The 22,803-nt window shown below is 37.4% G+C and overlaps 1 protein-coding gene across 1 annotated transcript; it reads right to left on the bottom strand.

The window, feature by feature from the left end:
• Window positions 1–475: 475 nt before the first annotated feature.
• npdc1a (neural proliferation, differentiation and control, 1a) lies at window positions 476–20,714 on the bottom strand. Its single transcript, XM_055040617.1, has 9 exons — window positions 20,389–20,714; window positions 10,057–10,203; window positions 3,631–3,744; window positions 3,313–3,546; window positions 2,996–3,062; window positions 1,950–2,040; window positions 1,710–1,789; window positions 1,538–1,637; window positions 476–1,456 (listed from the first exon to the last, which is right to left on the bottom strand). Exons 1-9 carry the CDS (start codon window positions 20,504–20,506, stop codon window positions 1,385–1,387), a joined length of 1,023 nt encoding a protein of 340 aa, XP_054896592.1. The 5' UTR covers window positions 20,507–20,714; the 3' UTR covers window positions 476–1,384.
• Between the last annotated feature and the right edge of the window lie 2,089 nt (window positions 20,715–22,803).

Here is a 22,803-nt window from a genome sequence, read left to right on the forward strand (position 1 = left end):
AACCATGTTTGAATATACATATTATATATAATATAAATATATACATGTTATTTGTTGCATCTTTTACCCATGTTTTTCTACAAGGGTAAAAAATAAAAAAAACTTGTTTAAAAAAAAAAAACAAGCGCTTAAATGGAGGGCCACTCCATGTTTCAGAATAAACTCAACAGTTTTCAGTTATTTGTGTTCATTTTTAAATATAGAGTAACATAATGAGGGAAGGAAGAGTAAGGAACTATAAAAAAGAAAAACTAGAATGAAAGAAGGAAGGACAAGGAAAGAACAAGTATATATGAGAAAAAAAGTTCAAAATAAGAGGATGAGATGCCAAAAGTTAGGAAGGAAAGGCTAAAAGATATTTTCCACATTTATCCAGATCTTGACACCAAATTCCAAACTTCTCCAGACTCCATAGGGACACTGCATGTGAAAACTATGGCAAGCACAAAATGAAAACCTCACTTTTTCCTCCACATGTGGTAAAAAGTTTAATTTTCAATCTGCATGTACAAATATCTATAAAAAGTGAACAATCTCACTCTTTGTATGTACATTTTGCAGCACATGGATAGTTTGAGCCCAAAGATTGGAAAGAGGGACACTACGGGATCATGATTGCCAGTAAAACATCTAGAGGTACAGCTTGTCTCAGATTTCCTTCAAGTGCTCAGAAAGTCACCTTCCCCCCCCTCCATCAGCAACAAGACGCACACAAGGAGGCAGAACGATCCATCGAAGCTTCGCCATGACTAAAACAATACAGTCAAACCATGCAAGACAGCATTAAGTACTTCATTTTCACCTTTATGACTTTAATATCTATACTTTATCATCTCAAAATCTTCATGTGCAGCCTACAGGACAGGAAAATACACGAGCAACACCAGCAGTTACAGTTCAACGACCATTTTATGATGCATTTTTACAGAAAACTCTGATGAAATTTGCTAAAACAAAATTAGAGAGGGTATCTGCTTTAGTAGAATATTCCTATGTATATGTGTGATATATATGCACATATAGATATATATCATCTGTTATGGTATTCTTTGGAAATAGCTGCAAAAATAAAGAAAGAATAAAGACATTAACTCAGAAAAAAACACTCAAACAGAACAAAACACTAACACTAGCTTGACTTCTGACTTAAATCAACAAAAATTAAATTAAAAGATAGAGTTTCTCTACAACATTGATCGGAATAAATTAACAGGGGACCCATTACATATTTGTAGCATTAAAAAGCCATAGTGGGGCCTATGTGTTAAAAGGCGGATGAGAAAACAATCATTTCCACAACATCATTCTCGATTTCCATGCAGGCAGAGAGAAAATAGGAGCTTTCTTCCAGAGAAGTTTTTTTTTGTGTGTGAGTGTTCAGTGTTCACTTAGGAATCCCCTGATAATCCGGAGTCGAATCATCAAACAGAGGATTTTTAACTTCCATCTCTCCGGTCTGGGAAGAAAGATGACAAGCATTTCAATAAAACATCCAATCAGAAATCATTTGAAGGTGTTCAGGTGTTTGCGTGCTCACCGGGGCGAGTCCAGGACACTCGTACACCATGAAGCCGCCTCCCACTTCTTCTTCGTCGGATGTGGCCTCAGCGTCGAGCCCTTTCTGCTCAGGCTTGTGACTGAAGTGAAAATTTTAAGTTATGGTAAAAACACCACAAAAGGCTGTGTGGAGACAGAGACAGGAAACGTACCTTCCCATTGACAGCATCTGTTGTTTCTGGTGCTGATAGTGATACATCTGAGCGTTTTCGGCCAGGGTCTTATCAAGCATCTTATAGGGGCAAAACAGAGAGAGAGACAGGTATGAATGATGTTAGCAACTGAAATCTGGACGCATAGAGTGGGGTGGGGATGTTGTAACATTGTTTTTGCAGAATAAGGGTGAAGTGGGAAAAAAAAAATTTTAAAAAAAGAGGTGAGGGGAGACTTACTGCTGAACCGTTGGCTGGAGCTGGAGGAACACTCGGTCCTCTGAAAGCAGGGTAGTCCACCTTCTCAGCAAGATGTAATTCTGTGCGCAGCCTGCAGGGGGAGTCATGATCAACTTTAGGCTCAACTTTGGCGCAATGTTCTCATACTTTCCATCAAATTATGAAGATATCTAAAGTCTGACTTTTTGATACATTTTAAGCGACTTATGGTTTGTATTTCAGCCATGAAGTGTTAAGACGTAATTTTTTTCCCAGCATTTATTTCAATGCAATCAGAGAGAAAGTGGCAACTAAAATAGAGAATAACCATGCTTAAAAAGCTGTCTTGAGTCAGCGCTCATAAAAATTAATTCATTCTAATTAATAAATACATTCAAGATGCCACTGCATTTAGATGGAAGAATTTAAATCTCAGAATAACATTTTGTGGAATTTTATTAACTCTGGATGCAGTATGCACAATTGCCTGCAGATGTCACTAAATATCCTAAATCATACAACAAATCTATCTGCTGAAAACAAATGTTATTTTAGATTTCCTCATAAATGTGGGTACTATTGAAAGGCAGACTTCTATGCATAATACACTCAAAAAGTTAGTTTCATAAATATAATTCCACAATGCCAATTAATGGGCCAAAAGAATCAATTGTGTTTGACTGACTGTGGATAAATAGTTGTGCTTTGTTAAATACAAAGAGGTGAAATCAGTCAGCCTGCTTTCATGTACACAGTCTGACAATATATGTCCAGTTAGAGCTTTTCAAATGTTTATTGTTATTCAGCTTTATGCCTTCCGTGATAAAACAATAATTAAAATGATAAGAAACTAATCAGATGTTTCATCTAATTAAAAATGTAGAATTCTGAGGAGAAAAAATAATAAATTAATTAAAGAAATCAGTGAAGCTTTATGTTCTATCATCATTTGGCTCTGGAATAAAAACTGTTAAAAAGACTCAATAGTTCACCAGGAATTAAACCAAACACTTTGCTTCCAACTGGAGTAATAACATTGCATCATTTTTGCTGTTCTTTATACTTACTTGACGTAACAGACAGAAGCCAAGATCACACACACGGTGCCCACAATAACACACAGCGAGATTATGACTGCAGAAAAATGAACACAAAGAAGAAAATAATTTATTAAGCATTTGTAAAATGGAATTTAAAATTCTGATAAAAAGTTAGATGAGATGCTTTTCATTTGGTTAAAAAAATGTAATTCTTTAACAGTTATGGCCATAACAGAGATTTGGTTAAGATTTAATATCTACTGTATGAATGTTATTTTTGCTTCATTAGAGATCTGTATGATTTAAGTCCTGACGATTTCTGCTAATAATAGTTAAACACTCACTGACGATGATGGTGTCATTTTTGGGATGGGGCACAACTAAAGGGCCGTTTCGGCCATCAGCTGCGGTGAACTTAGGATGCGGGGTCGGCGTGTTGGGAACAGCGGCGCCAGTGGGTATCGGAGCTGCCGTGGTGCTACGTGGGATTTCCCCCGACAGTCGGTTCTTATTCTGGGATTTTTGTTCAGATGCCCCTGTCCTGCTGTCCTTAAGAGCCGCCGGAGAGGAAATGGAACCTGGAAAGTCAGATAAATTTTAGATAAATTCCAGCAACTGTAATATAAAATGTTATCTTGCTGAATTTGTGGCTGATTTCTTACCAGTGTTTTGCAGTTGATTTTTTGTTGGTTTTATCTTTGACACTTCCTGTTTTTCTATGATTGAGTGAAGGAAATCTATTTCTTCGTCCAAATCAGTGAAGGTCCTCACTTTGCCTAACCACAAAAAAAAAAAACAAACAAACAAAAAAAAAAACATTTCAAGTTTCAGTTATGTTCATAAATAACTTTCATGCTTCTTCAAACTTAAAATGCTTTTAAATGAAAGCTTTAAATTTGATAGAACTCATGAGATTAAAATGTATACATTTTCTCTCTTTGGAAACATATTTATGACTGCTGAGGTCAATTATTACATGACTGACTCATAAATGGCTCAAACTCATTTATATGTTTGGATTTGGGGCCCACGGTCCCTCCAGCAGTTTCGAATACCAGTGAGTGGAAAAATACCACGTATTCCCCCAGCAGTGAAGGAAACCACATTTCTAACCTTTATTTACTTTCTAATTTACTTTTGAATTATGCTGTATTCACTGTAAGTGGGGAAACTGTCTCACTCTTGCTTTAGTTTCCTGTAACAACACAGTTCTGTTAATGTTTTATGTATTTAATTTAAATTTAGAAATACAATTTAAACTAAAGAAAGAAAAACAAAAACAATGTCTTGCCATTTTCTCAGATTTACTGCTCCCATTTTCAGAATTTAAGTTTAAAAATAAGTACAGTTTGCTCACAAACTAAGGTTTAGCTAGAAGATAAAAACTACCCAAGTGCATTTTGTGTGAAAGCAATCTCCAAAAATAAGATCACAGTGAAAATTATTTCATTCAGCCTTTATAAAGCAGCTAAACCAAAAAAAGATATCTAAATATTGTTCATGCATTAATTTATTTCTAATTATATTTAGCTATGTCTTTTATTTATGGCTGTTTTGAGCTGCTTATACAAGGAATCTACTTGATTTGTTTTGCCAAATAAGTTTCTTCATAAAAAAAAAAAAACAACACATATTGCATCTGTTCTCAAAATGTTACAAGCAACATCAGTGTCATTTTATTAGCTAAACAAGATAAAGCAAAGACTTTCTAAACAGACATGGAAAATATAGATCATCTTTACATTATCACAGCGACTTTAGATAAAAGAGACACTCAGGAAAGACATTCGGGTTTAAGCATGCGTACATGAATGCACAGGTGTTTTCAGCATCTTATGTGTCTAATGACAGACAAGGAGTGTGCCTATGTGTGTTGTTTGTTTGAGGAGCTGGTTAAAAAAAGCCAGACAATACTAAACTGTTGTTAACAGCCCTTTGCACCAGACAGGGAACCGCATTCCAGTGGGACAGCCCGGGGCTCCAGGGCGACTGGGGTTCACAGTGTGTGTGTGGCCGGGGGAAGGAGCACCGCAGGGGGTGGTGGGTGTCCCCGGAGCAATCAGCCAAACCTCAGCCTCACCGGGCCTGTCCTGTTGCAGTCACAATAGACTCCAAAGCCTGCTGGTAATGGAGGTAATCAAAGAGTTATTTCCCTCCATAAAGCGTCACGTGCATTTATTATTAGCGCCGACAAAGACGGCGAGGAAACACGTAAACTTAAAGTGGATTTTAAAATAAAAACATCCTGTCTTTTCGCTCTTTTGTTGATTATAATCAAATAAAACAAAAATAACGGAGCGGTGAGCAGTAACTCTTTCAAAATAATGTCCACCTAAATTATGGTGGTGATTACAGAGTCACTTTCACTCCAGAAGGCTGGCCATCTGGCTGAGTTAATGTGTATGATATGACATAGCAGCACTTTCACTGCCTGCTTTGTTTTTTTTTCCTCACCTCCCTCCACTAATGGCCATTTAGTGCGCTGCATGGCAGGTGTCTGTGGAGGCGAGATGTGCCATCTGCACTTTGCAGGTGGCTGAGCGCGCCAACTGTCCCTCTGTGCCGGCTGCACACAGGTCCGCACATAAAGAAGTGACGCAGAGAGGACGCATTTGTTGTTGACGTTTTGAATGTTGCGGAAAAAAGGAGAGCTTTGCAGGGAAGCCACCGATAAAAGTACAGGCTGTGTGTAAGCATACACAGCTCTCCTTATAGAAGGAGAGTTTTGTCACCGGCCTGATAATGACCCGTACCCTCTTGGGAAGCACACAGGGGGGCAGGTTTGTACAACAAACAAACACTAAACATCTCAACAGGGATTGTGTGTCACACTCATGCACGCTGTTGTCTTTTCCCACTTAGAAACCATTCACAGTTCCTGCTCCACCAAAAACCTTACACGCATGCATTAACTGATTTCTGATTTGGACCAAACTGTATTTTTCCAGAGGACAATAAGACAAAAAAAAAAAAAAAAAAGAAGAAGAAATTTGCTAAAGGTTATTTGATAGTGAGTGGAGAAAACTAAAGAGCTGCAAAACTATCCAGATGTTATTGGGTGATATGTTCATAAGCTTAAAAAAAGTAAAAACTGAAATATTCTGATTTATGGCAGATTAGATTGGTGCATCTGTAATTCTAACATTAACAATATTTCAAACAAAATCATCCAACCATAATGACTGCTTTAAAATTTGTTTTTGGCAATATTTCACCCCAAAGCTGAATATATACATATACTGATTCAAATAAAAAGCAAAACACAGGAATATATCTGGTTTATCACCGCTTCAGTAATGTTGAAACGTTCAGTTACCGTGTCATCATTTAAGCCTAATTTCTTTATACATGTATAGTTTTTCCAAACATGTAAAACATATGAAAGTCCAACAAATATTGAGCTAAAGTTGAATAAATAAATAAAGGTTTAAAATGTTGATCTTGATTTAGAGTAAGTCATTAGAAAGCATAATGTTTAGTTGGGGAAAAAAAGTCACCAGCTAATCACTGCAATAATGTTCTGCTGCCACCTGGTGGGCAATCAGAGAACAACCACCAACATGATTTTTTTTAATTTATTTATTTTATTTTTTTACTTTCAATTAGGACTATTTGATGATCCAACTAAAGATATATTCTACCGATTGATGTGTACAATTGATTTAGAGTAAGCAATAATGCGGAGGATTAATGTCAAAATTACATATTCAACCCGATTCATATTCATATTCAGAACTTGAATAGATTTAAATTTTTTCACACTTCAAATTTTTCCACACTGTACTAATCTTGATCCGATTCCAAATCTTAATGTCAGTCGTGTCTACAAAAAGACTAAGGAATGCTAGACAAACTAAATAAAATACAAAAATCCATCACTTTAATAACATTAAAAACCCCAAAACAATCAAATATTGTATAAATATTGTCAAATGCTAATAACCATTAAAGTTCCATAACTTTCATTCACTTTGTTACTTTAAGCAAGGAGATGATTGTCTTTCGCAGTTGCTAATGAAATACACTTGGCACCTTCCTTTTTATATAACACCTGCTAAAAATGCTAGCAGCTGTAATTCCCAACTGTGCCAAAGTGTAAATTAAAAAGTTCAAACTGATCACACGTGATCATCACTGTTGAATTTAGAATAAAGAGCTCAGAGTTAATTAGTAGATCAGTGAAGATAATAAAATATCAGACCAATATGCAAATTTGCCAGATGAAATCAATGTAATCAAATCATTGAGAGGATAAAACAACGGCTTTAATGTCTGGTATCATGAAATTGTACAAGGACTTTTCATTTTGGCATTTTTCAGATCTTCTGTTACCAAACTGCAGCTGGATGTTTATGGCAATTGAATGTTAGTCCAACAGTTGCCAGACAGATGAAATGGGAAACAAACTGGATGATGGAGATAAAAGCTAGAAAGGACACAAAAGCTACTTTGTAAAAAACTAGAAACCCACTATGTTCATGCCCTCAGATGCAATTCAGATGCTTTTAAAGAATAGCTCTTTTGTCGCTCCGTTTGTGCTTTTCACCAGAAGACATGGCTTTGAGGCATATTATCTGTTTACTAATGGCAGTGAACGCCTCCATGACAAACACAGGCAGCTCCTGCTTAAAATGGCAGATTTGCCGACCTGTTCCCTGCTCTACACCCATCAGCTGATACAATGACATATTTTTTCTGAACTCTGAGTATTTGGTGCATTTATTGCTGTACAACGTGAGTGTATCTATACTGGTTATCCATGCCTCTCACCCTGAAACTGACTGACCAAAAAATGAATTGTATTCTTTTCACCCCATTTGTTTATCTTGTCAAAGGACACAAACCCAGAACATGAGTAAAACACAACTTGTTTTATGCATGTTCATTTGGCTTCTCAGGAAAGATAGAACTGATCTAAACTCGTAGAATCTGATTATCACACACAAATATTACATTTAAGACATTCACTAGAGCACAGGCTGTGGAACAGAAAATTATTTACTTCAGTTTAGTGTCAGGAAAAAGGCCTTTTATACAGATTAATTCAGAAAAAAGAAGTGTTTATATCTGTATGAATAAATGCGCTCAAGGTCAATTCCTGAGCTCATTGAATTGGAGCCTGCATGTAAAACAGGTGTTTTTGTTAATTGGTGCTGGATATATATATATATATATATATATATATATATATATATATATATATATATATATATATATATATATATATATATAAACTGAATTAAGTGTTTAATGTTAAATGAAACAATCCGTGAATCAGAAGTAAACAGTAAATCTGGGTGGAATTCAACTAAAATGATGGCAGAAGCATCCTGGATCAGAAACGCAGCTCTTTAATTGCCACCACCCACTGCTCCACAAACTCAGCAACAAAGTTTCAATGTGATTTATTTTTTCAATCATCTGGCATGAACGGTAGCACCGATGTGATATTTTCCAGGCAGTGAGTAAAGCTGTACCACGCCAGCAGCTGCTGCTGCTCTATTGTTTTCTGACCGGTCGAAAGGCGTACGATGCCTCTGACGAACCAAATACACATTTTGTGCGAATCTGAGTAATTAAAGGAAACGGCGAGGATTTCGTCTGTTCAGAACTCCACTTCGTGAGTCTGAGTGGCGAGTGTGAAAATAAGAGTCACTCTCCCGAGCGGATCAAAGTGTTCGGTAGTCTCCAAAGGCTTTATGTAACCACTATGCAGCTTAAACGTCTGCATGATGTACCAGATTCATACCACACACACAAATTCAGAGTGCTGCTCAAAAAATCCCCTCACCCTCTGCATGACAGGAACTTTTCTCCTGCTCAAACATTTGTTATTTTCTTTTCTTATCTGATGCTTCGCAATTAGCTGAGTCAAGTTTCTCCTGGATCATCTCCTACTGCTAATTCCCGTCCAATTCATTAACCCTGCAGAAGTTCAACACCCCCAATGACATACATTTATATTCTTCATATTGAGGCAAAAAACTTTGCTTGAATATTTTGAAATGTCTCCTGTATCTAAGTTTTTGCTTTGAACGCAGCACAAACTATTATAGAAATCAGAAAAATGAGACTTCTTTCCACTGCCTTGCTGTTTTATTGAGTGATATTAAATTCAGGAATGAAGATGAAGGGCAAAAGAGAGAGAGAAACATGTTATTGCAGTGATTAAGGCTGCCAGTGCGGGGGTGGTGCACATACGTGTGTGTGTGTGTGGTGCAAACACAGCAGGGGCATAGCAAGATTAAAGCTGAAAATGCTCTGTAGCTGGGAGAGGCATAGATGGAAGAAATGAAGGAAAAGCAAAAAAAACAAAAGCACAGATGAAATGGCAGCTGAACCAAGAAACAAGTGCAGCTGAATTGAATTGATAGATGCTTAAAAAGACACAGAGCGGCCATGGCTTAGCTTTGTAGAGAACTGGTTTTCATTTGGATAATAAACTGCTCGTTACATCCTCACGCATCTTTGACTGAGACACTGAGGCTCAGAGACTAAAACATCCTCACTCGTTTCGTAGAAATGATTCATTGGCCACATCTGTTGCTCTACTGATAAAGGTGTGCACATAGTCTTCAAATGAATTCAGCTTTTATTGCAGCAGTGTAACCTCACACAGGAAATTGTGGGAATTCATTTAACGGAGAAATGCATTGTATAACACTTCCTTTATAAAGGGGACAGCTCCTAGTTCTACTGAATCCTCTCAGCAGGTTAGGGCATAAATTTTCATATGTATTGTATTCATATTTTGTTACAATGGCAAAAAATGTGCTATGTCTCCAAATTGTTTCCACATATCTGATTATAAGTATGTTAAAAACCATTGTGACTGTTATTTTCAGCTTAACAGACACTGGTCTGCACTTAAAGGGATGAATAATTAATAATCTTATTAATTACTATATATAACAAAAATCAATAAAGTTTTTTTTAAAGTCAAAAAAGAACATTAGTGTTATAATAACATAATAATAATAAAATTAGCAATGAAAATAATATTTATCATTGTTTTTATTATTATATTGTTATTATTGCAAGATACTTGAATGAAGTACGTGCAAGTGTCTGATGTTTTCTGTTCATACCATTTTTATGGTGCGTCTTCAGCACACAGCGTCCTTCGTTGTCCTCCCGAAACGGGGAGAGACAGGAGCCGCAGTCAAACGACGGTGGGTGGCAGTGGTGGCGTCTCAGCTGGGCACAGTCTATCGGCGGAGGGCACTTTCTGTGAGCTAAGGGAGAGAGACATACAAAAAAAACAAAATCAGGAACTACTCAAGAGATGACGTGGCACCAAAAATCCTGTGAATGAGAAGTGACTCAACTCTGCAAGTCACTTTTCTCGTTTGTGGGCGTCTTTTATCTTAATATCAAAAACACCTTGAAGAGTTCACATGCTGACGTCACGGTTCCTAACAAGCAGTGTCAACGTGTTTCATTCTAAACCGCTCAGATTTGGTTTCAGCCAAACACATTCACCAGAAAGAACATGAAAATAAAACACTGCAGTGTTGTGATCAACTCTTCAGCCGGTTTAATCAGGTCAAACCCAAATAAAGACTGATGTTCTCCCGCTATCGGCTCAGATAATCACCTGGCCTCATTACCGTCTATCTGAATGAATTTAATTTAGATGCATGCACAAACACACACAGCTGGTGAGAATCCAAGGTGTGTATGACAGGAGAGTGCAGAGAGAGGCTGCTAATGAGCACTGCGGTGCTGTGTGGTGGGCCCAGCGAAAGGTGAAAGCACAGCAGGCGTCGATGTTGTCATAACAGATGCAGCATGGAGTGATTTGAGGAGGAGAGACAGAAGATGAGGTCAGTGTTCTCCAACCTCGTGTTAGATCTGACGTTTGGCTGCAGCTTCCCTCTGCAGTCGCTTCCTTCCTTTCTCAAAAGTGAAAACTTTGCTTGCATTTTTAAAGAGAGCTTTGAAGATTTTCATTTTCCTCCCTTCCTCCCTCATCACTGCACACGGTGACAGGATAAACCTCCTTGTTTTATAATTATAATTAGTCATTGATGTGGCTGTGGGGAAATTTAGGACATTAGATTATAGCAACCATTTCCTGCCCTGGACCTGATTGTCACATGAGATGCAGAAAGTCATTGATTTCCTCACTGAAAACAATACTCATAAGATTAAGAAAGTACCGCATGAATTAATAAAAGATAAAATTGGGCTAAACGTTTGAAGTTTGAAGATGTCTAATAAACATCTATCATTTACTGTACCAAGATTAGGAAATAAACTCTTTTTTTTAAAAAATACGATTTCAGTGCAATTTTCTCTCTATCTCTCTTGCCTATTTAGGCAAGAGAGATAGAGAGAACGGCAAGAGAGATAGAGGGAACTTAAAAATAGAAGCAACACAAAAGCAGATTGGGTTTCCATGTCTTTGGTTGACCTCCCTCTGGGGAGAGAGGCAGCTGTGCAATTTGAGAAATCTGCTTTAGGGCAGATTAAAAAATAATAATACTATTAACTCCTGACAATAAGAAATCCCTGAGCTTCCAAATAAAAAGCTTTGAGATTTAATCTATTTTCATTCCACTCCATGCAAGTATAACATGTAATAGAAAACGTGACTAAATGCACCATGCGACTATTGTTAAGTACAGTAGAGGATCTATGACACTGAGGGCCTGTTTCTGTTCCAGAGCCCCTTACAATTCTCTCAGACTGAAAGGCTTCACGCTTTTTCTGAAATATCAGGGCGTCTTAAATTTAAATCTTTCTGTTGGAGCTGCAGTAAAACTATCCAAGAAATATAGCCAAATAAATGCAGAAATTGCTCACTAGATACTGAACCCACCTCTGTTAAGATCTAAACCCTGTAAACCTTTGAGATGAGCTGAAAGCATAAAAGTATGAGGACATGGGTCTCTGGATGATCTCCAAAGATTACGCTATGCTATTTTGGTGGCATGTTTATGAATTTCATGTCAATACGGCATGTGAGAAACAGTTTCTATGACGAATTTAATGATTTACCTCAACCTCATGGAAACTGCAAACATTGCTCCGGCCCTGTGCCTCACTTTGTCTTTGCCTGTGTTGTCGCTTCAACAGACTCATGAACACGCTAACGCTTCTCATTATTTGTTATGGAAGCAGTGATCCTAAATGTTTAAATATCTGCTCTCCTGAAGATTATGATGCAGTGAAAATCTCAACACCTTTGGTCAGCACTTTGTGTGTTATTCATGTGGGAAGCAGATAATTATTCTCCCAACACGCATTTAATCAGAAACACACTCCAACTGTGAGATTTGGCGACAGAAAGAAAAAAAAAAATAAGGACGATGCTTGGGTGCAGTACAATCAATATCTGAGATATAGAAGCAGCATAAAAGCAAGTGGGGAGCTCTTTACTTCCAACAAACAGGCACAGATCTTTATTTTTCAGCACAGGAAATTACAAAGTCCCAGACAGCTCAATACGAGACACAAAAACATACAACATAAAATAAATCCCAAAAGCATATCAGAACATTCGCTCTCAGTTTAGTCAAGAGGAGTGAGGGCACATTATGCAACAGAGAAACTCAGAAATTAGTCCTTGGAATTAAGTGGAAAAAAAAAAAAAAAAAAAAAGACTTTACTAACCATCTGCCGCTGCTGTTACCAGGCTTTGAGCGCAGCAGAAACTCGGCCAGAAAAAGAAAAAAAACAGAGCAAAACAGTGGCATACATTCTCACAAAGCCTTATAAACGCCTACGCTCTCAGACCAATACATATATGAAAGCATGTGCAGCTCGGTGCTCCTTCAAGCTGTTCTGCAACTACAGTGGAACAAGTGTCACAACATGCAGTCATGTGTGTTTGTGATTTTGGTCAGAACTTTTCTCTCTTTTTTTACTGGAAAAGTAGGAAATTGGTGGGCAGAGATTCTTCAACTCCCATTGTTTGCATTTCCTGACTCAGACAGCAGACAGGATGTAAGCCAAGCACTCAAAATCAAGTGGAAACATCAAAGAGCTCAGTTTGGTTTCTCTACACTTAATAGAACCACTAAGTGTATCTCCACTCGGGCAGAATGATAAAGAGTTCTAAAGGACATTATTGTGTTTGGCTTGTGGAGTTTCTACTTCAATCTCAAATTACAAAAACCAAACAAATGTTTGGCCAGCCTGTTTCTAAATGTTTGCTTTCAATCGCCTCAGCTGGGGCAAACCCAGCCACTGCATGCCTCATGTCATACGTAAAAGGAGAGTCAACACAAATACACTATGCAGGGCAAATTCATATTTTTTTTAATTTAGTTTGCTTTTGGAGAACTAGATCATAGAGAAAAATTATTCATTAAAAAAGGTGGATGTGAGTAATTACCACTTTTCAATAACTCTGCTCAGGCTTCATCTTTTTTAGATTAACTGGGATCAAAGCTCACAAATGTTTTGTTTTGTCAGTATGAATAGCTTTACCACATCAATCACCAACACAGCATTGTGGTGTTCCCCACAGGGCTGTGTTCAGTCCTCTTGTGTTTTTGTTGTTGTTGTTTTTTTCCTTTACATGTTACTTCTTGCTTATCTTTTCAAAATATAAATATATTTCTATGTTGATTATTTTGTTTTGTATACCTCAACTAAGTGTGCTGAATTCAACAGCTTTGCCAATCCAGCAGTTTGAGACTTAGTGTCAAAACAGCACCTTTTCCGTAAAGTAGACAAGAATGGGTGACAGCGATCATTCTGTCAGGTCACCCAAATATTAGTTTTGCTAAACTTGAAAACTGTAAAATATTATACCAGCTAAAATGAACCAAGAGTTTACATTTAATGCCAACAAAGATTAATCTGTACATTTGATTTAATTCCTAATTTATCAAAAAATATTTAAGCTTTTATGTAATCTCAGGTAGTTTGATGGTCTGAGAGTGGTTTGTGATAGCTAAGGGAACTATGAATGTCCAATCAGTTTTTGATCTTAAACATGAAGTATGCTAAATTAAAGAGGCAGGACAATAATTCCAAGCACACACACAAGTCCACATCTGAATAGATTAACAAAAAAGACAGGCTTTGAAGTGGTCTAATCAAAGTAAAGACTTAAAACAGATTGAAATGCTGTGGTTTCATTTGAACCAGGATGATATACAACTAGACCATTCCGATATGGGTGTATTGGAACAATTCTGTAAAGGGATAGAGAACCAATATCTCAACAAAGATTCATTGCCAGCTACCGCAAACAACCAGCAGCAGCTTTTGGCTTCAAGGATGGCACCTTGAAGCCAAAGCCATGAATTTTATTCATAGGGTCAGGGCCTATGAATAAAATTATAATTTTAAATGCTGCATTTTTATTCTTTTCCAACATTTTCTGAAAATGACAAAAAGCAAATCTGAAGAAATCTGTAATAATAATCCAAAAACCATAAAACTCGAACCATTTTTTCCACCATTACACCTCCAGACAGAAAATGAGGTAAGAAAATGGGATTAAACATTTTCTGAAAGAATCTCAACAAACAGGCACCTTAAGCCTCTTGGTGCATTTACAAACCTTCACTAAGTTTCTACTTTAGGAAAAAAAAAAAAAAAACTTTCTTCTTTATCTTTTATTTTCATTGTTATTAATAGAAGTTTTGTTATGATTATTATTTAATCTAAGTTCAAGTTGACATCTACCATATTAAAGAAAGCCATCAGGCTCACTTAGCATAATAAACTGAGACACGTCAGCAAGGAATGACAGCGTGCAACATATTTACACATGTGGACAGATTGGTATGTGCAGCCAAACTGGCTGCTTCTGGTAACTAGTTAAATAACTGCTAGGAAATTATCTAACAACTTTCAGATTCCACAGCGCTGAATATATCCATACAACAATAAAGATTTGTAATAAAAGTACAAGAACACTGCAGAGTCAAATGAAAATGGTTTTTCCCCCCTTTTAGAATTGTGGAAAGTCCCAAACTTAATTTAAACATCCATTTGAATGGAAACTGTTTATGTCAGTGTTTTTTTGTTTTGTTTGGTTTTTTTGTAATAAATGTGTGTAGAAACCATGTGATGCAATGGACGCCTCCGTGTCGTTCCGGCGGAAAGTGGGGCATGACTTTGCACCTGTTAAAAGCACAGATGAACACACTCAGACGCAGGAAGTACAACAATAGTTCTGCAAGCAGACAGAGGTACAGGTGAGAAGGAAGTGAGAAATGAAAAAAAAAATGAGTTACAAGATATCTGCTACCGAGAAGGAATGCAAGTTCGCGGAAGAATGACGAGAAACTAGATGCCTTCAGTCTGCGTCTGCTTTTTCTCTTTGTCTGTCACTGCGTCATTTCTTTTACAGTAACCTCGGTCAAGTCAGACAATTAGGAGAATAAATAATTGCACCTTGAGGAATTAATGAGAATGAAGCAGAGCAGCTTACACCACAACAATAAAGATTGAAGGGGTTCAAACAAATAGTGTAAAAATTAAATCTTAGACAATCTTTTGTTCTTTATCATGACAGGTTAATTACCATCTTGCTGGATCATTAATTGAATATATAAAGAATTGACTTTTTAACCTCATGATATCTAGACAGAGAACAGGAACACGGCTGTTTAAGTTCAGGTCTTCCTCAATTTTTTTTGTTTTGTTTTGAATTGGGTAAATGGGACGCCAGTTTTCTTGGTAAGGATGTGGCTACACGTAGCCCTACATGCAAAAACCGACACGCTGAAACCTGCTGACACAGAAACCAGAATGTTTCCCCCGGTTCTGAGTTTTCAGATGGATACGAAAGAGTCGGTTTGCTGACAAAGATAAATGAGGAAAAAAATAGGCCAAATATCTGGTAAAGAATAAGATGCAGCCAGAGACAGTGATGTCCTGAGATCCACCTTTCAACCTTGGTCGTCAGCTGTATTGTTTAAGACATTCCCTTTGAAACAACACAAGAGACAATGAGGCAATTCAGCGTTGCTGACAAGCATCTTCTAGCTGCTGCATAATTTAATTACTGTAGAAGGAAACCACTGTGTTGAAGCTCTTTGTGAAAAGCTGTCAATGTCAAACTCAAGAGCATAGAAAGCTGTATAACGAAGGTGCTTTAAAACCAGATGCGGTGCTTTTTTATCTTTAGCCTGGACTTTTTCACTCACTTCCTTAAACGACAGATTCAACGTAAAATACATTAATCATAAAAAAGATATTTACGAGAAACTACATCCTGATGTGGTCTAATATTGCTGTGTCAATAGTAGGTATAACCAAAACCAAACTGTGCACTTAACCTGAAACTTTACTCAGACTGGATTATTGCATAATTAAATTAAAAGTCCTTTACTCGATAAACTCATCTGTTCCTCATTCCACAGAAATGTTCCTTCTTATACTTCAAGAAGAATAAGAGAAACTTTTCACAAGCAGTTGTGCTACAAACACAACAATACACCAGCATTTAACATTTCACGATATTCCATTGTCAATTTGTCCCTCCGTTTTTAACATTTTGACCCTTTCCAACTTGCTATTTTTATCCTCTTTAACTTTTGTATCCTAGGAGTAAGGGATGAAATCTGTCTTTCAGTTTATTGAGATGTGGACAAGAACAATCCAGCATACCTGGACTGTTTGGGGTGAATGTCTAAGACAGTGTTCTTCCTCTAATGCTTTTTTTTTACCCCCCAAACTTGACTTCTTGAGTGTAAAAACAGAGTAGTCAGTCACAGAATATAATCTACCAACCACGCACTGTGGAAAAATTTTGCAAACACCCAACACGTCAATGACATTACAACGTTTTCTATATCCAAATCGGAGTAGTGATAAGTCACAGTACTGCTTTCATAAAAATGGCATTAACTTTTGGGAAATATGACACATAAGCTTCACTGATTGAGGTCACTGTATTTGGGTCAGTCGACACATATAAAATCACACTGTGACCCCCACTGTTATTCAAAGTGGCCCGCTGTGTTAGTGCAGTTTAGGGACCACAGCAGTCACTGAATACACCTCAATATTTATTCATGCGCACAGTGGAAACCATCGCAGTGCTAGCGCGGAGGCTAGCTTTTCAGTATCAAGTAAAATGAATGTAGTTCTGGGATTGGCTGCTTTGCATACAACAGTTAATCCAGCCCACTTCATATTGGTTCTTAAATTTAATACTTTAATTCTGTGCGAATTGACGCATGGTCTCTATGAAACACTGCTCTCCCCAAAAATGTTGGGTTTGAAATGACTAAAACTACAAAAACACAAAATACCAAAGTAGCAAAATCACCAGCATTTCTGTTTTTATTCCTGTACCAGAACAAATAAATAAGATTGTCAGATATAAGAGGACATAAAATGTGTAAGTACGTAAATGTTTTTACATAATCTCAGGCGTTTTAATGTCTCCTTGTGTTCTCGTCCGGCCTTTCCCAGCTCTTAATTCCCACAGTAAATTACTGCTGTGGCTGCAGGGCAGAAAAGGTGAATGAAAAAATCTCAGAGGAAAAAGCCACTGTGCATGTAAAGAGGAGGCCAAGTGTGACACTTAAGGATGTGACTGGTTAAAGCTTAATCCTGATGAGGGAAAAAGGCCGCAGGCCAAGGCTCACTGAGTAATAAGCCTACTGATTCTAAGTGGGCTGTGGAATAACTAATTCAGCAGCACAACAATGATCGTTCTCAGTCAGAATGTGGAGGAAAGAAGGTCTTCTCCAACACTTCAGTCACAAAGAACATGCAAAGCTAAATACATTTGAATAAAAAGCTACAGAATGATTGTGCAGAATACAAGAAATCCTGCATGTTCAATAAATCTGGAACTTTCAGAGCTTACTAAACATAGTTTGCCCAAGCAATTGCTTAAATGGGGATTTTGGATAACTTCCATCTACAGATCTCAGTGTTCAGAACCAGCTTGATGGCATATTTATACTTGATAATATGTCAGTGTTTTACCAAATCAGCTGCAGAGTCATGAATCCATCTGCAGTCGATATTCCTGAACCCTAAACGTGTTCTCTTTTCGAAGAAAACACTTTGAATTTAAGCCTGTGCTTTATGCGGAGCTGTAGATCCCACAAGACTGACACAGCTTTCCTTTGCAGCTATTTCACAGTGGAATGGTGGGAGAATGCACCGTCTCCAGCACTGCTGTGATTCCCACACGACATATGCGAACAATAGCCCACATACTGCAGCACTGCCACTCGCCATTATGAGCAAGCTGCGCTCAACTGCAACAGTTGTCATGTTGAAAACAAATCAAAGCCTCTGACGGCAGATGAGACCGAACATATTCTATTCTCTGCAGGAAGAAAAAGACAACAAGACCCACAATCCTCCAGCTTTTAATCTCTGAGCATGTTTCAGAGATAATTACAATATTTTGCATTACACTGCAGAATACTGCGAAAGTATTCCTACCCCTTTAACCTCTTTACATTTTGTCACTTCAAATCAAAAACTGCGATGTATTTAAGGGAATGCAATGTGGTAGATAAACAGAAACTCAAAGAGCACTGCTTAATCCACTATTCAATGTAAAACATGGTGGTGGCAGCATCATGCTGTGGGAGTGCATTTCTTCAATAGACGATTTGAAGAGTATTCATATAAAACTCTTCCAGCAGAGCAAAGGAATTGAAACACTGCCAGACGTTGACACCAGGGATCCAAAACAGGTCAGAGCTACAATGGAAGGGTCTAGTCAAAGTCCAGACTAACTTTGTTGAGAATACATGTGGCATGATTTAAAAATTTCACCATGTTTCCTTTTGGTGGAGACATGCCCAATAGGAGTAGCAGCTGTTATTGCAGTAGAAGGTGGAGCAAAAAGATTTTGACTTTGATTTTTATTTGCAATTTTGTAAACTATACATCTTTTTCTAGTCTTTTTTTTTTCATCGATTTCCTTAACCAGAGCAGGATTTTGCAGCACCGACAATATAAACCGTATTTCCAGTACAGAGTTCAAGAATCCACATTTTGCTCGTCAGCTCCACAATTCTCACAAATAAATTGATTTAAATCACAACATCTAAGAAGAAAGTGGCCAAATATTCGGATTTTAGTTTAGAAAAGTCAGATGTAAAGATTAAAACTTGCACAACAAAGTAAAAAAAAAACAAAACACTGCGGTCTCAGAGTCAGAGTTTCTCCATTCATCCTTTACGTCATTTCTAATTAATGGTCTTCAGACTTCAGTGGTTTGAAGTGAACAATTACCGCTGCTTAAACCTGAGATAAATTCACCGCAGCCTGTGTCAATGCCACGTCACCAAATGCTCAGTGCTAATGCGGACACCGTCTGGGGGTTTGTGTGTCTGATAAAGGCTAAAGATTAAATGTGACGGTTCAGCTGTTGCTTTTCCCATCGTTTTTTTTTTTTCTGTTTTCTAAAAGCTGAGAAGCGGCTTAACTTCCCTGCCTGTACAAACATCAGGCTGTCACATTATATATAAATATGTATGTACTCAGAAGTAAATTGGGTTCATAAATCTCAAAGTGGCTCACAAATCTGTCCACATACAGCTCAGAGGGCAAAATCATAAATAAACTGTTGGATTTTTCAAGATTTCCTTATTGCTCGAACTTAACGATTTAATTAAGTAAGCTTTTAAAATCCTACTGCTGGATTTTAGTTAATGTTTCCCATGGTTCATAGAAATAACTATAAAAATAACAGAACCAACTCTAGACGGTAGCAGAACTCACACCAGCTCCGCTACCTCCCATTATATTTTCCATTCTTTTAGCAATTTTGTATTTGGCATTCAACACGTCCAGTTTCATCATTAACTAGAGAGAAAACAATGAACTAAATTGACCTAATGTTCCAGAACTCAGAGTGAAAGCACAGCTAAGCTGAATGGATTTTAAAGTAACTAGAGAATTCACATTATATTTGTATGCTTTGTTAGAAAAAAAAAATTGTCGGATTTGTCTTAGCCTCCAGAACTAATTTAGAGAAAAAGCTGTACAAAGGGTGAAAAGCAATAACTTTCAAACCAAGTATCCCACTGGAAAATGATCACTAACTCCCATCCTTTAGGGTCTGCCTCAGCATACATACAACGGGTGCATTTGTAAACATGACCTATATGGATTCAGCTACCAGGTGAAAAAGTCGCAAAGTTCGCATATACCTTAGCCCGACCTAATAAATTCACCTCCTTGCGTTTGTTTGTTTTTTTAAGAGTCTATTATTAACAACTGCTTACAAGGAAACAGATTAAAATGCCCGATAAGGAAGGAAATTTTCATTTCCCTCATGCTTTTCTCCAGATCCATCAATTTTAACCTGCTCACAAACATTACATGACAACCAGCAAGTGTCAATTATCACAGAAAGGCCCAGTTCTTTTAAACTAGAAACATCAGTACTGGAAACAGGTGACCAGGTAACCCTTTGTTTCTACTGGGTAATTCTTGCTCAGCTTGAGGTTTAATAAATGTGAGCATTTTACCTGGGAGGCTGGCGCTCGCGGGGACGTAACATAGCAGCATAAGCAGCGGCAGCGCGGCGGCGAGCGGCGGCGAGGCCCGGCGCTGGTGGCCGCACCGCGGACTGAAGAACAGCAGCATCCTCGGGGTCTTCTTCTTGACGGAGGACCGACGAATGTTGTCATTCCCCCATCACTTTCTTTCCGTTTCTGCTTTATGGTTTCAGTGGCGCAGAAAGAGAGCAAAGCGCGACGTTACGGACAAGCAGCGGTAAACCGAGCGGAGGGGACGCCGTCCGACTGATCCCACACTGACTGCGCAGCGTAATCCGCGGCAGGGCTAAAGATAGTGGAGCTTCAGGCGGGGGAGGAGGCGCAGGAGGAAAGGGTGGCCAAGTGTTTGATGTGGTGCCTTCAGGGTTCCCTCGTAAAAGTCCAACACGACTCTTTCCGACTCAGCAAATTAGAAAGGAAGTCTGCTTGAGTTCAAAAGAGTTGATTTCTGTTCATTTAGATGAATTAATGTGTGTTTATAGATCTGTATAAAGAATTTGAGAGACCTAGTGATCATGTTTTAAAAATGAGCTTTTAACAACTATTTTTCAGACAAGTTGCTATGTGTTGAAGTGGGAGAGTTTGGCCCAAAATTATTATGGCAGATTTACTTTATGAACAATTTTTTCTTGAATAAGAGGCTTGTCTTTAAATGAAAATGAGACAGTCTGTTGGAAATTATATGAATCATTTTCAGTAATCAATGAAAAAGGAATCAGTGCTTTTACATATTTCCATCTGTATTCATGTTTCCTTCTTGAGGTCAGAAGGACTCTTTACCATGACCCTAATCTTTAGCTTCCTTTCCAGTTTCTGTATCAGACTCAGATTAAGACTCTTGCTTAACATTAACATTCCTTCAAATCAGAAGAAACATGTTTGTGAAATTTAAAGATCATGTTGAAGCTCAAATTGTCAGGAATATATAAAAAATATGGACTGTATCATCCAGTCTCACAAAGAGTGTTCCACAAGGATGAGTATTAGACCAGCTATTGTTATCATTTTTATGTTGTTTTTGGTTTAGGTTTCTTTGTCTATTTTTTTATTGTTCTTTTTCTTCATTCTTTGATCTTCCCTCTTTTTTGGCCTGCAAAGAGTCAGAAGATATGAATTATTGTCTGCATTCAGTTATGTTTATTGCTAAACTGTGCATAGCATAGTTCTTTTAAAAAACAAAACAAAGGATAAACAGTAAAATCCTCTTTTTATCAGACAATTTAAATTATCGGGGAAATGATGCTTAACATAAATATTCTATTCCCTTCACAAACAGTTCAATTCAGTTTTCAGCTCAAATTATTTATGTGAAGTCAATTAAGAACAATTGACAGTTTCCAACAGGCAGTCATTGTTAGGAAACAGCTTCCACAGATCAATGCTGGCTGTTCACACAATGCTTCAACAACAACTCCAGTCCTCAAGCATAAATGCCCTGCATGTTTTAGATGAGTTCCTGCTCCAACACAGCTGATTTAAACGCTTAAATCCTCCTCAATATGCAATCAAGTTCTGCGGCGGCCTGATAATGAACTGTCATTTGACGTAGGTGTGATTAATCAGGGAAGCATCCAAACCAGAGAGGACACTGACCCTTGAAGCCTGACTTTGGACACCACTCTAGGGATTTTGATTTGAACGACAGCTGGTGCTGGTCAAGTGCAGACCGGATTCCTAAAATGGCCAAATATTTCTTTGAATAAGCACATGGAAATCTCTACTATTACGCAATGCGAATGAGTAATAAAGGGGAAATACAGACTTTTTGCGAATGGTCTTTCCTTCCACTTTAAATCTTCACTTTAATGCATTTTGTATTTACTCTAGGAATTTTTGGATTGATCTGAACATAAATGTGACCAAAGAAAGAAAAAAAATCAACAGAGAGAGGGCAACATTTTCTGACAATAATAATAATAATAATAATAATAATAATAATAATAATAATAATAATAATAATAGTAATAAAAATTAGTATTCACAATCAGTTGACTTTTGATTGTGAAGTTTATCTGTGTGAGAAAATCATGTTTGTTGTTTTGAACACAATATTGTTAAACTAGTGTCCTTATTCTAAGTAAATAAAAGAAAGAAAAGTGAATATTTTAGGATCTTACCCTTTGTACTTATTCAATTAGCACAGGTGGAGCTCATCTACAAAAAGTAAAACCTTTTACAAAAATCTCTGGGATTTCTTAAACAGTCTTTTAAATCATTCAAATGAAAAGAACAAAAAAAAAAAAAAAACTTGTGCTGGAGGACCGATTACTTTATTACCCAAAAAACGTGACAGAAAGTCGACGTTTCATTTGAATTTCACTCAACGCACATCAAGTATGACCAACACTTTCCCACAGCACCTGAAGGCACCAGTTTACTGGAGAT

The sequence above is a fragment of the Poeciliopsis prolifica genome, unplaced genomic scaffold (genome assembly GCF_027474105.1).
Source record: "Poeciliopsis prolifica strain line A6 unplaced genomic scaffold, Auburn_PproV2 SCAFFOLD015, whole genome shotgun sequence".
Lineage (NCBI taxonomy): Eukaryota > Metazoa > Chordata > Actinopteri > Cyprinodontiformes > Poeciliidae > Poeciliopsis > Poeciliopsis prolifica.

Bases quoted from the DNA above. Each gene is read 5' to 3' on its own strand.
- npdc1a (XM_055040617.1), bottom strand. From the start codon at position 20,506: ATGCTGCTGTTCTTCAGTCCGCGGTGCGGCCACCAGCGCCGGGCCTCG. The intron at 3,745-10,056 runs GTATGAACAGAA...TTTTGTGGTTAG, and splicing joins GAAGACGCACCATAAAAATG to GCAAAGTGAGGACCTTCACT. The intron at 3,547-3,630 runs GTAAGAAATCAG...CTGACTTTCCAG, and splicing joins AAATCAACTGCAAAACACTG to GTTCCATTTCCTCTCCGGCG.